Below are 14,808 nucleotides of genomic sequence, written 5' to 3'. Positions count from 1 at the left end.
GAGTTTGAATCCAGCTTTAGACCTTTACTAGCTGGATGAGTCACTTGGTTGCTATTTGCTTCAGTTTTTTCATCTGTAAAAGGGGGTAATCATAGCACCTAGCTCACAGGGTTGTTTTGAGGATTAAACGAGATAATATTTGTAAAGATCCTGGTACATAACAGGTACTATGTAAATGTTTATTCTCTTCCCTTCCTTCCTTATCCTTATTCAAGGCCATGTTCCACAACGTGAATGGCGTCTCCTTTCTAGCTTTTTTCACAACACTATCCTGCCTATTCTCTAAGTCCCGGCCAGAAATGTTCTTTGTCCTCATTCTCCCCTCTCTCATCTTTATACCTTTGCTCACAATGTCTTCCATTCCTGGAACCGACTCCCTCCACCCAATGCCATGGATTGAAGTTCTTCTCTTTCTTCAAGGCACCGTCTCCTCCAGGAAACCTTCATTGACCGACCTTCATCCCCACCCCACTTCCATCTTCCATTTGAACTGATTTCTACCATGTCTTATTTCTCATAGCACTTTGCCTGGACCTCTCCTTTATACCTTATCACACTCCCATATCACAATTATTTGTATTGGTATTTTCTTCTCCATTAGATTGTAAACTTCTTAAGAATTCTATGTGTCATAGCTATTTTTGTGTCCCTGGTACCTACCTCTGTGCCTTGCACACAGTAGGAATTTTTGTCATATGGCATCCACTTAGTTAAATATGTACTTCTCAAAATGCTGACTTCAGAGTGTTCTTTTCGTCTTCTCTGAATGAAGTCTATTTGACCTAATTGTGTTTATGGGAAACACAATAATATTATCTGTTACAATACTATAATTAGTTGTTCTTTTTGTTCCCTTGTTCTTCATTTAAATATTAACATTAATTAACCATTATTTAGTGTTTAATTGTTATGTAAATACCTATGGAAATATTTAAAACTAAGTCAGTTTATGCCTTGACTACGCGGGGTCTATATATCAGACCCCTGTGCAAGCCTAGGTCCCCATTGTGAAATATTAGCTGTGTCAAGTTCAAGCACACACGTGGATCCTCAAGGACATTTTTATTTGCTCATGGCTACCACTGGTCTTAATCGAGGCAGATCATCGTACTTAAAAACCAGTGAATGAGTAGCCTTGCCAGGAGACACACTAAACAGAGCACTGGTGCTCCAATGGATCAGTCAGTCAACAAGCATTTTAGTAAGGTGCTACAGATGCAAATGCAAAGAATACAACCATCCCAGCTCTCAAGGAGCTTGCCTTCAAATGGCAAATCCATGACTTTATTGACAATCAGTGATTTCATCGATGCGTCCACTATCTCCAGATGATGATGATGATGATAGCTAACATTTATATAGTACTTACTGTGTGTCAGGTGCTGTAGTATAAGTGCTTTACAAACATTACCTCACTTGATGCTTGCAACAACCTGGGAGGTAGGGACTACTATTATCCCCATTTTACAGATGAGAAAGCTGAGGTAGACAGAGGATAAGTGACTTCCCTAATGCCACACAGTTAGTAGGTACCTGAGGCACTTCTTGATCTCAGATCTTTCTGACTCCAGAACCCATACTCTATCCATTGTGCCACCTTGCTACAGATTGCTAACCCATCCACGACTGCCTATCCTGTTCAGACCTGGTTCATATCCTCCCATGGGACCCTTGTCTAAATACTCCTGTGGATCCCCTTTGGGAATACACCAAATTTTCCAGACACCTCCCTCTATGTATGGATACCAAGGTGGCCTGTGGGCTCTCTGTATCCACACAACCAGCTCACTTTCTTTTCCAATGATCTGGAATCTTAATTTATTAATTGGACAGTCATTTTCTCCTGAGGATATTTCCCAATACATACTGTGATCAATATTTAACTGGATGTTTTTAGGGAGTGTACAATTGCTCTTAGTCACACACATAATTGCTTAGGTTTTTGCTGGTGATGTGAAGCCTTCCTAAGATGTTTCTCCATATATTATTGGTCTTACTCCTAGGAAGCCTTTAGAGCCCTGAAGCTCACTTTGAGGATTATAGCGCCTCTGCATGACATAGTCGCCTATCTCTTCAGCTTTGCTAAACTTGGAAGTGGCAAGGAACGTTTTGATTTTCCTCTAAGTCCCAAACCTCTAAAAGCTGACTGGGGAGGAATTGAAGGCATAGGTAAGTGGTAAACACATCATCTTTAATTTCATTTTTTAAGCATGCTTGTGATTTCAATGGTATATGGAGCTCCTGAGGAGGAAGTTCATCAGGGCAGCATGGCACCTTTTCTGCAAATTAGAATGTTAGAGAAAATTTGCAGGGGATGCTAAGAGGTCACATAATCAACAGCAGGACTTAAACACTGGTCTTCCTGACTCAGTTACCACTCTCTGTCCTCCACATTGCACTGTCTCTCATCATTTTAAATATTTTGGAAATACTAACTGAAGTTCCTAATTGTTGGAAGAGAACCAGAGAGAAAATCATTACCCTTTCATAGGCCACTGAACCAACTCCCTTCTAGCTTCATAGAGGAATTGTTTACACAATTGTTTACAAACTCAGTTCAATTCGACAACTCATTAAATGGTTCTGTGCCTTCTTAGCTTTGTAGCATTCTACAATGGAAAGAATTCTGCCTCTGGAGTTTATAGGTACAGGGTTCAATTTCTGCTTCTGTTGCTCTGTGACCTTGAGTAAGTCACTTAACCCCCATAGGCTTGAGTTTCCCTGTCTGTAAAATGAGGAAATTGGACCATATAGCTTCTGAGGTCCTTTACAGCACTACATCTTTGATCTTGTTTTACAGTTTCTGGAAAATACCGTGAGATTCTGAGACAAAAATTCATTTGCTCTCACTATAAAGAAGGTAGATATGCCCTTGTCTTAGTTAACAAATAACTGATGACTTCTTACCAAGAATCATTTTTAGAAAATCATCTGGGGTCTATGATTCTATGATGGAAGTTCAGACTGACCTATAAAGGACAGAGAACAAAAGCTTTTGTTGGCTTGTTTGCTGTTTTTAAAATTCGTTTGGTTCTGTTAGGTTATTTGTTTTTGCTGATGATTAAGTTCATTATAAAATATTTTTATTGAATTACTTTTAATTTTCAGTATTCTACCAAGGATCCATTCTGAGAGCTACATCACAGATGATTGATTTAGAGCTAGAAGGGCCCTTATAGGCCCAAGTGTTCCATTCCATGATTTAGAGATCAGAAATTCCTTATCTCATCACAGTCTGCTATCATCCTTCTCTCCTTATACTTTACTTCTCCCAAACCCTGACTGCAATTTCTCCAATGTCTTAGAACTTTTCCAAGCCATTACCAGTCCTTGCTCCATCTAGGGCGCCCTTCCTTCCCTTCCCAATCTCGATCCGTTCGTTAATCAGTTCAACACTTTTGTCGTTGTGGTTCAGTCATTTACAGTCGTGTCCTACTCTTCATGACCCCGTTTGGGGTTTTCTTGGCGAAGATACTGGAGTGGTTTGCCATTTCCTTCTCCAGCTCATTTTACAGATGAGGAAACTGAGGCAAACAAGCTGAAGTGACTTGTGCAGAGTCACACAGCCAGTGAGTGTCTGAGGCTGGATTTGACTCCAGGCCCACTCTATCTACCAGTAGTGCCACCTAGCTGCCCCGTTGAATTCTACACTATCTTTTACTCTCAAATCCCCTTCTCCCTTGTCCCATTGCCACTCTGTGAAACCACAACTCTGGATTACTCCTAGTGTCTTCCTCCTCCTACACTCCAGAAATAAAGGGAGTCATGTGACAGTACTGACTGGATCCACTACAAATTTGTTTTCCAATCTTACTTGGACCCTGACAATGGCAACAAGACAATCCTCTTGCTACTCCCACTCTACACAATGGTTATTTCAAGCCTTCTCTTCTCTCTATAGCTTCCCACAACAGCCCTTCCTGCTATCTTCTCACCTGAAGTCCATGCCTGAAAACCTTACTAAAATACATTGAGGCCATTCAGCAAGAGCTTCCTCTTCATTGTCATCATTCTCCAACATTTCCTTCTTTCCTACACTGTCTAATGAATAGCCCTTCTCTCTGCCCAGACCAAGTCCTCTCCCTCTACATGTAATCTTGATCTTATCCCCTTCTATCTTTGCCAGCAGATTTACTCTCTCTCTTTCTCTCTCTCCCCCTAATCTTCAATCTTTAATTATCTACTTGTTCTGTCCTTGCTACTTACAAACATGCCCAAGAATCTCCAATTCTCCAAGAACCCCAGAATGAAAAAAACCCTCACTAGATCCCATCATCCCTGCTAACTGTCCTTCTCTTGTGGATACATTGATTTGATTGTTGTCCAAATTGGTTTTTTACCATATAGCAGTCAGGGATTTAAAAGAAATGTAATTGAGGCTGGAGAGGTGGGGTGGCTCAGAGGAAATGAGGGAGTGTTTAAATTGAGGTAATGGTCAATTTAAATATATTTTCTTTCTATTCCCCTTCGGCTAGAAATTCATGAAATCTGTGTTTATGGAAGAACTCTGAGTTGGCTGCAGAATACAGTTCTTGTATTCTGCTAGCTTAGCATTATGGGGAGTCATAAATGGGAATACAGATGCGGGGAAGAGGCAAGAGCATGAGAATATGTGCAGGAGGAGAAGATGCCTTGTAGTCTGCGGGAGGCCTTGGTAACGCCAGGAAGCTTTGCAAATTTAGGAGACTGAGCAGAATCAGTAGAGAGGCAAAAACCTTAAAAAACTATTTATAATCCTGTTTTGCAACACAAAAAAAGCCCAAAATTCAATGTGCTTTTAGATCCTTTCCCCGTGATTAATTTTATAATCTGATTACTATGGCCAACAAACTCAGAAAGGTTTAGTAACTTGCCTAAGGTCACACAAATAATAAATGGAAAATCAAGATTTGAACTCAGATCTTCTGAGTCATGTTTTCCAAATAAACCACACTGTGGAACCCAGAGTAGGATACGCTCTGACACTCTTCCTATTACATCACACTGTTTCTGAAAAATAAAAATATGATGTGTATGACTTCAAATAGCTCTGAGATTGATAAAAAGATTGGTAGGTATGTATAGACTACTGTGCTTGTCTGTCTCAAGTGATGGGCTGAGGCCAGTAGAAACACCACTAGTAAGAGTGCAGGTAATTTAAGGGAAGAGTGTTGGAGGCAGGTCTAGGCTCCCTACAGAAGGTTAATAGTGGAAGTCTAGAAAAAGTCTGGGTAAGGAGGCAAACAGGTATGTCTTTCATCCTCCCTTTCTCTAGGGGTGTATGAATGGGGTAAGACTGGACAGGACAAATGTGTAACAAGATAACCAAAAACCTAAGACAGCCTATGCTAGGAGCCAAATGACTGTATGGAGAGTAAATGCTGTAGAAATCTGGGAGAAGGAGAGATCATGGTGGCCTTAGGGTGGTGATGTAACGGTTCATCAAGGAAGCAATATCCTGGATCCAGACCAGCGGTTCTTAACCTTTTTTGTGTCATGGGCCTCTTTGGCAGTCTCGTAAAGCCCAATGGCCACCTTCTCAGAGTGTTTTTAGATGCATAAAATAAGATACATAGGATTATAAAGGAAATCAATTATACTCAAACACAGCTATCGAAATGTTTTTTAAAACGAGTTTCTGGACTCCAGGTTACCTTAGAGGTCATCTAGTCCCATCCTCACATATTGCAGATCAGAAAACTCAAGCATAATTTATTCAAAGTCACCCAGTTAGTAAACGTCCAAGATGACATTTGAGCTAAGATCCTTCGATGCCAGAGCCAGTGTGGTCCTTCCACTGAATCATGAAACTTGACCTGACATTTCAAGGCCTCTCCCTCTTCAGACTCAATTTGTTGACTCTCCCTATAGAAGGACTCCTGAGGGCTCGGAATTGTATCATTCAAAGAGAGCCTATGTTAAGGTTGTCTCATCGTTATCACCCACATGCGGCTATCCCTGCATTTGAGGGCACCAAGGTCTCCCAGAGAAGCTCACGGCCTCAGAGCCCAAAGCACCATATGTGTGACAGCTTCCAACTGGTTTCAGGAGCCATTTACTTTAGACTCCTATAAATCAAAATCCACTCAAAAGATAAAACCAGCCCACTGAGTTCACAGTAGGACTCAACTACAAATTTTCCACAATCAAACTTACTTTCTGACTCACAGGATCATAGATTTTACTGGGACCTTAAAGACAGGGGTAATAGTCAGTAAATGTTTAACAGCTGTCTCTCTGGGGAAAAAATGTATACATGACACACTTTTAAGTTTAATCTGCATAATTAACAGTTTCTTAAGTTAATCTAGACAATCAAAAAGACAATAAATTGAGCTGTGATTTGTAGTGTTTGTTGATTTCTGAGGTGTAAATGCTCACATACTTAAAATTTAGCCACGGCTTGCAAGCCAGTTTGATCTGGCTCCCAAGCACCCTTGCACAGAGGCGGCTTAGTCTGGCTCCCTCATTTTACAGATGAGGAAACTGAGACCCAGAGAAGTTATAGTTGCCCAAGGCCACACGGGGAAAAGTATCAGAAATGGGATTTTGAAACCAGATCCTCTGAACAGAGCCAAGTGCTCTTTCTACTGTACCTCAACTCCTCCCCACCAATACACGCTTCCTTAGCCCAGTCACTCTGACCACACCTCTAATTCTCCACATGTTCTCTACTACACCCTTGACACACCCCATCACAAATACCTAGGGACTACATCTAGTGCTACCCTACCAACCAGTGAACACCAGTCAAGAAAACTCCTTGAAGCTCTTTTAAAGTCTAAAGAATAGTTACCAGGCAGGCAGGTGTGCAACTTTCTTGGCTTCCTTGTTTAGCGCTTTACTGTACAACTTTCAAGACCTCAGAATCTCTCAGTAAGGGCTTGGAAGGCAAGTAGAACTGAGAGAAGTGGAGAGGAAGTAAAGACGGGTGGAGAAGCGAGAGCCAAGTTCAGGGAATGATGAGTAGACCAGTTTGGCTGGAGTGGAGGATTTATGTGGAAGTACAGAGGGAAATGAGTTTTGGGGGAGCTCGAATGTCAATTAATGAGTTTATCTATTTCTTCCACATTGTATGCTCATAATTAGAAACGCTAAGAGAGAGTGAAAGGAGGGATAAAGTGGGAAATGTAGGTGATATGAAAACAAAATTAAAATTTACTTTTAAAAACTAGAAACTATTCTGACACATATGGCCCAGATGTCCTAGATCTGCAATTAGAAGTACATGCTATGGGGCAGGTAGGTGGTGCAGTGGATTGAGAGGCCTGGAATCAGGAGAACCTGAGTTCAAATCCTTCCTCAGACCCTGACTGTGTGTCTATGTCCTACCTCCATGAAGTCATCTCTGCTTCTCAGAATTAATTATCTTCTTTCAAGACTCCTTTGAGACATTCAGTCAATCAACAAGCATTTACTAAGCATCTGGCTAGCCAGGCATTGGGCTAGCAGTTGGAGATGTAAAGATAAAAATGAAATAGCTCCTTGCCCTCAAGGAGCTTACACTCTATTCCAGGTGCTGCCTCCCCCTACCCTCCACCCCAATCCTTGATTGTTGGAGTTTTCTCCCTCCTTAAATTACCTTGTATTTACTTATCCATATGAAAGGAGATCCCCGTACCTCCTCAGCATATCTTAAGCTATTTGAGGGATGGAACTCTTGCTTCTGTCTTTGTATCTCCAGTGTCTGGCACAGAGCTGGCATTTAACAAATGCTTGATGTTGAATTGAAAACAGTTCTTAGAAGACATGACAACCCTCTTTCCATATTCTCTCTCTTCCTCTAAGTCAGCAGCTTTATTTGAAGTCCAGGTGCAATTCAAAATGGAATTGGGCTCTGGAAGGAGAGTGTATATGTGATATCCATTTATTATTTTAAAATTTTTTTATAATATTTTATTTTCCCTCAATTACATATTAAAACAATTTTTAACATTTTTTCCAAAGTTTTCAGTTCCAAATTCTATCCCTCCCTCCCTCCCTTCCCCCCACCCTGAGACGGTGAGCAGTCCGATAGAGGTTATACATGTGCAATGTGATATCCATTTAAAGAAACCAGGAGACTATTAAAAGCTAAACTGCTAACACATCATGCTTATGATTTTGGAACACTAGAAAACAAATGAAGCATAGGATGTGTTGGCTGCATGCATGAAGATATGCTTTCTTTTATGGGCCTGCTTGATGAAAAGGATTTCCATCTTCCCCCACCCCCATTCATGTAGCTCAAATATCACTTCCCTTTGGGTAAAAATATCTCTTAAAAGCTAGTGAGATCATAGAGTCATGAAAAGGTTAAGAATGTGGCCAAATTATTTTGAGTCTCTTGAAAAACCATGTTTGTTTTCCAGTGGTGAGGAAAAAGAAACCAAATTCACATTAAATTTTGGCTACTGACTTCCCTTGAATCAAAATGGTGTACTGATGGAATTCATGTTGGGTACCTGTGCCAAAGGAAGGAAGGAACAAAAGAAGAGGTGTCCTGACATTGACGGCCCAGGGTTTGGCATGCTACCTATCTGTGCTAGTCCTCTGGTCCAAAAGCAGAGACAATATTGTCATGACTGCAGGAAATCCAGGATGGAGGCCAGGATGATGCCCAGGAAAGAATTGGCCATCATTAAAAGATAGGGCATTGTGGACCTCCACATGATAATTAGTTTCCAAAATCCTCTTCCTCTCCCAAGAAACAAGGTTAAGAAGACTTTAATCTCCTTTTTAGTTAGCTGATGAAAATGTTGAGCATTGCCCCCAGCACTACTCCAGCTCTGTCCTGAACACTCAGATACATTTCTTCCCCATTTTCTTCTTCCACAGCTTTTACACTCTCTACCTCATTCTCTACTCTCCCCTCCCCATTCCCCAATACAGATACAGACACACCCTGCTCCCTTCATTTCTTCCATCAACACAGGGTAAATGGGCTGCCTTAATGAGGCGGTCTAGACTCTATTTTGTACCATGGTAATGTCTGGTAAAGCCTATGGACCCCTTCTCAGAATAATTTTGTTTGATCATAATTGAAAGAAATTAAACTTTAGAGATTTAGTTAGATATATACATATGCTATCCTCAGCTTTCACAGAAGTAATGTTCCTAGAAAATGGCACAAAAATAAAAAACACGAAAGTTTGTACTTTGAACCTATAAGACACAGATGGTTAGGTTCTTGTGACCACCAAAAACTGTAATCTTTTGCTAGAGATTGCCAAAAAAACACACTTTTATGCCTACATTTCTTTATGACAGAACGTGAATTCTGATTATATTCACTTTTCCTAACACAGTTTACAAAATAAAACTGGTAACATGCAAAACATTTTTTCTCACTAGTAATTCCCTAGAATTCTGTGACCTTTTGTGCTAACGTCTCAGTTATAAAAACCCAACCCATTGATTTTAGACAATATTCATTTTTTATAACACATGAAATCTACAGTACCATAAATACTATACAGAAAATACAGTTCCTAAAACTAAAACATTTTTTAACCTGAATCTTATCTTCCACTGTGTCAGATGGCAGTGTGAGGACACTGTACTGTATACTATACTGCTGTAAACCTCTCTACCTTGGCTGCCCTCTAAAAACTAAGGGAGAGGTTGCTGGGACTTTAGTCACCTGGACTGGTGAGGTCTTGACATCACCTTAGATCCCAAAGGACTTGCACTATGCTTTGGAAACACAATTGCAAAACCAAACTGAGTTTTAAAGGCAAACAATGAAAATACGCAATGAATACACAGGGAACTCTTTACAACAGGGGGCGAACAAGCCCAGTGAAGCACCTAGTAGGTGGCTTCACAAACTGGCTTGTATAGTGTCTCTCATTTTTTTTCTCTACTGAGCATAGCCATGAATATGTGCGGTTGCCAACAAGAAAGTGAAAATGAGATTATTAATAAAATCATGCATGTGCTTGAAGTCACAAAAGAGGATTGATTATATATGTCCGTCTGTCTGTCTGTATATGTTTCTCCATCTGAGTTCACTGACCTCATGAAATCTATCCATGGACCTCCCATGAACTTAAGAACCTTTGCATTAGGCTGTTCTATACCCTTCATATTTCCAAGACTTTTCATAGATTTAAAAGAATCCTAAGTGTAAGAGGTCTTTGTAGAGGTCTCCTGGTCCAATTCCCTCATTTTACAGCTAAAGAAGTTCAATAGGGAGGTGAGTGACTTTCCCAAAGCCACATGGGTAATGAGCATTAGATGTGGGATTTGTACTTAGTTTCTCTACTTTCTGAGTCAGTATTCTTTCCACTGTATCACACTTCCTCCTTTATCATCTGGAAACTAATTGAAAGGTCTTACAAAATTTACTGGCAGAAACTTGCTTATTCCCACCATTTCCCCAGGATAACAGTAGACAAATTGGGTCTCTTTTGCAATAGTGCCTTATTATGGTCAGACTGCCATCCAGAGAGGCGAGGATGGTTTGCTTTTTGATTTTGAGGTACTCTTTTGAACTTTGCTTGCCTGGGGCTGTCTTTCTTTTTCGGCCCTTGAAGATGGATCAGAAAATTTGGATGGCCTGGGGCTGAAAAGTGAGTGCTAGCTCTTAAGGCTGCTTCTGATCTCGATTTTCTTATTGGCATTACCCTGAGAAAGTAGAGAACATAATAGGAGTGATGATAAATTAAAAGTCCCCAAAGGCTTTAAGAAAGGAGGCCTGTAACCACCAGTTCCTTAGTTTTCTCTTTTCCCCCGAGGCACAAGGCTAGAGCCTCATAAATCCTCCAGTTGTAATTTTCTCACTACAGCTTGTTCCTGTTGTAGCATAGAGGGAAGCAAATTCCTATCTTACAGGGGGTGGAAGGAAGGAAAAGAAAAATCAGGCTCTGGCTTCTAGAACACACAGTTTTGCTGGCCTGGCACAAAATGTGATTAATACAAGTTTGGGGAACTTTTTGTTTGTTTGTTTCTAAGACAGTTTGGAATTAGGGATAAGAGGGGGGCAGTTGAGAGGGGAAAAAAACAGAAAAAAATGACTGGTGAGAAATTAGTCCTGGGCATTGGGGGACACGTCATAGCAACCTGAGTCAGCCCACAGATAGTAAATAGCATTCATCAAAGAGCCCCCAGACTTAGAGTCAGAAAATCTGGGCTGTAGTCCTTGACCCTGCTGCTTACAAGCTCCATGACTTTAGGCAGGCTATCTCATCTCCCTGACCTGTTTTTCCCTCTTCTGTAAAATGGGCAGGGCAGTACTTATATGTCATAATGTGGCTTTGAAGAATGGGGGTTGTTGGGGGGGGAGATTCTTAAAGCATGAAGTTCTAGGGGTTCATGAAGCATCATGTGAGTCTTGCTTGTGTGTTGTGGGCTCTCTAGGGGCTGAACTTAGAGATGTGCAGAGAATGATTGACAGTCTTCAGAACCCCCAGGATCCTAACCAAGTGGCCCAGTCACTAATGATCCGAAGAGAAGTTATGTTTCTACAATTTGATGCAGCTGTGAGACACCTTATCCGGTAAGCCCTGTGAATACTGTTCTGGTGAATTCTGCTTCTGGAAAGGTCCTTGCTGGGTGTCCATCCAGAAGAGACCCCGCCTGGCAGGATTGGAAAAGAATGACTTTAAAGTAGGTGTGTTTAAAGCAGAGTGACCCCCAAAATTCCCTCTGCCAGACAGTCTCTCTTATAAAAATTATTCCTGAGTTCTCCTCTTCTCTTATAAGAATTATTCTTTCCTTATTTGTTGCAACAGAAGTGATTTCAGCTGCCTTCTGTGTCCACACCTTCCCATTGGTAAGTTCTTCCTGGAACCTCCATTTTGAGGAAGGGCCCAGACCGATCATCCTTCATTTTGATTGTGGCACAGATGCCTCTATGCCCACCCAGTACTGACTTCCCCTTTTCCGGTCCTTCCAATGTGTTGTCTTCTACCATCAGAATACGAGCTCCCATTTGGGGGGGTTTGTTATGCTTTTGTTTTTTTGCTTGTAGTTGTATCTCCAGTGCTCAACTCAATAAATGCTGTTGACTTGTTGACTTGAGCTAGATGGTGAAGGGATTTGAAATCATGCTCTCTGTGAATCAGATGAAAGAACTGAATAAGAGAAGCCTACATGCTTCCTGTTTTCAAGTATTTGAAAAACTGTCAAGTAGGAAAAGGATTAGACTTTATCTGCTCAACCACAGAAGGCAAAACAATGATCATTGGGTCAGTGTCTGACCTGGAAGGGATAAGGGGAAGGGGACATTGGCAGGAAGGTTGGGGGGGGAAGGGTACCCAGTGGCATTCGCTCCAATCTCCTAGATGGGTTGTGGGAGGCCAAGGTGGTAAAGAAGGGAAGTCCCACCCTTCCCTCCTGCCTAGGCCTGGATGGCTTCAAATGCCACCTCTGATATATATCTTACTTGTAAAGATCATGAATTTCTGATAAATCCTTCTTTCAGCTTTTTCTTACTTTTTTCCCCCACTTTCAAAAAGGACAGTAGCACTTCCAAAAACAGCTGAATGTGCTGTTCAAATATTTTTTCTTAGTGTAAATCAGAGAGACTTTTGCCTACTTAGGCACCAGACAAATAAAGCAATTTTCTTACGACTTCATGAATATTGTATTTGACCAGTGTAATCATGGCCTTAAAGAGAAAATTTTACTTAAATTACAACTCACTGAGTTTCAGCTTCAGCCAGAATAAGTGTGGGAAAGTGCCTGTGGGTTCCTTCTTATCCTCAGGTTGCTGGAATAACCTTGCTTCCCTTTGATTAACCACAGCATGAATACCCATCCACTGGCAAACCCTGTGAATGAAGTGCCCTTAACTTCAGCGTAGACGTGTGTCAGCCCAGGGTTGGGTTGTATTTAATTGTTGTTTTTATAACATTTTCATTCTTGGCAGAGGTCAGTTCTGTGAACTTAGAATAGAAACTAAGTCCCATAGGTGGTTTGTTACAATTCAGAAAGGAGGATGTTTTGAAAACAAAACAGAGAACAAAATTTTTTTAAAGTTGATAACTAGCACCCCTTTAATTAACAAAAGGCTTTGAAGAAAAAGTTTAGCAAGTGGTTCAGGATGAGAAGGGTAGCACTCTAGTACAGTGGAAAGAACGCTGGAGGCAGAGGACCAGGCTTCCAATGCCCCTCTGATGCTTGCTATCTTTGTAACATTGGACAAGTCAGTTGACCAACTTGGGCCTCAGTTTCCTAATGTGTTAAAAAAAAAGGTGGGGAGGGAGGTTGGATTAGAAGATACCTGAGGGTCAAAGGTCTTACATTTTGCCTTTTTAAGCCTCTCCCTAAGATCTGGCTCAGCTGCTTTCAGACAGGAAAGGGATAATTATAATAATTAATAAATCATAATAACAGCTAGCCTTTTATAGAGCTAAACACTTTACAAATATCATCTCAACAACCCTAGGAGGCAGGTGCTGTTATTATCCTCTGTGTACAGTTGAAGAGATTGAGATAAAAGGTTCAGTGAATTGCCCAAGGTCACACAAACTAGTAAATCTCTAAAGTGGGATTCGAACTCAAGTCTTCCTGACTCCAGGTCCAGTGTTGTAACCACTGTACCACCAACTGTTTGCCACCTATGACTTTTCCCTTCCCTCACCCCAACATCCTTCCCTACCCCACTCCTAAATACAGATACAAACACACACACAGACTGTTTTCATAGCCTGGATCTGTGATTGAAAGGGCGATCAGGTCAACATGAATGAACAGAAGTTCTATACCTGGTTTCCCTCTTATGGGCCAAGCAACGTGCAGATGAAGGTCTTCTTCAGAACCTCAGGATTCATGTATGCTCATCCCATAGTTTACTTTCATTTGAATACTTCTGGTGAAGCCTTTCTGAGCTGACTACCTTCTATCCCACCTGAGACAAGCCTTAGGCAAAATCAGGGTGTAGGCAAAGTCTTCATTGTGCTTCACCACACCTGTCCCATTGCCATCTCAAAATCATCATATTCCAAACTGACTTCATGGTACCCACCTTCCCCCATTTCTCTATTTTTGTTGACAGTGCCAATATTAACAGAAATAGTGAGGCAGTCCAGCTAGTGGTTAGAAGACCAGACCCTGAGTTAGAAAGACCTGACTTCAGATCTCGCCTCTGATACTTTCCAGTTCTGTGATCTTCCATGCCTCTCTGCCCCATTTGTCTCATTGTAAAAGGAGGAACTTGGACTAGAGCAGAGATATTAAAAACTTGGCCTATAGACTGCATCAAATTAAAATGTAATTAGGAAAAATTTAATATAATAAAATAAAAATACAATAAATTATAAATGGAATAATAAATACATAATAACTAATGATGATAGTGATGATAAATAATAGATAAAATGCAATGAAACATATAATGTTAATATGTGGCTGGCAGGGATCCTTATGTACAGTTTAGTGACCTCCCACACTTCTATTTGAGTTTGATACCACTGGACTAGAGGGCCTCAAAGGTACTCTTTAGCTTTAAATCTGTCATCCTATGATCTTCCCAATTGCCAAGGCTTTAAACTTCAGAGCTACATTTTACTCTTCTGTCTCCCTCACTCTTTCTCCTCTTCCCAAACAGGTCCTTCTTTCTTCTCACCTTGACAACGATAGTTGCTTCCTGACTGTACTATCCCCTCCCTCCCCTGCCCCCACACCACCACCACCCCTCTTTCTGCCATCTGTCTTTCACACAGCCCAGATAATCTTACTGAAACAAAAGTGTGATTATGCCACTCCCCTGCTTAAAAACATTCAATAGCTGCCTGTTGCATGTAGGATAAGATACGTAAACTCCTCTGCCTGGAATTTCAGATTCTACAGTCTAACCGTGAAGTATTTCCTGATATTTCTCCCTCTCCCTCGGCCCTCCTGAAA

General features: G+C 41.0%; 1 protein-coding gene across 1 annotated transcript in view; it reads left to right on the top strand.

Moving 5' to 3' along the window:
- Positions 1-14,808, top strand: part of LOC118857688 — a 202,180-nt gene that overhangs the window by 119,579 nt on the left and 67,793 nt on the right. The window contains 2 exon segments of the mRNA XM_036768262.1: positions 2,004-2,169; positions 11,320-11,458. Of these exon segments, the coding sequence (XP_036624157.1) occupies positions 2,004-2,169; positions 11,320-11,458 (305 nt within the window).

This window comes from Trichosurus vulpecula, chromosome 7 (assembly GCF_011100635.1).
Source record: "Trichosurus vulpecula isolate mTriVul1 chromosome 7, mTriVul1.pri, whole genome shotgun sequence".
Classification (NCBI taxonomy): Eukaryota; Metazoa; Chordata; class Mammalia; order Diprotodontia; family Phalangeridae; genus Trichosurus; species Trichosurus vulpecula.
Note: the sequence above shows the minus strand (reverse complement) of the source record. Positions and strands in the feature narration are given on the sequence as shown.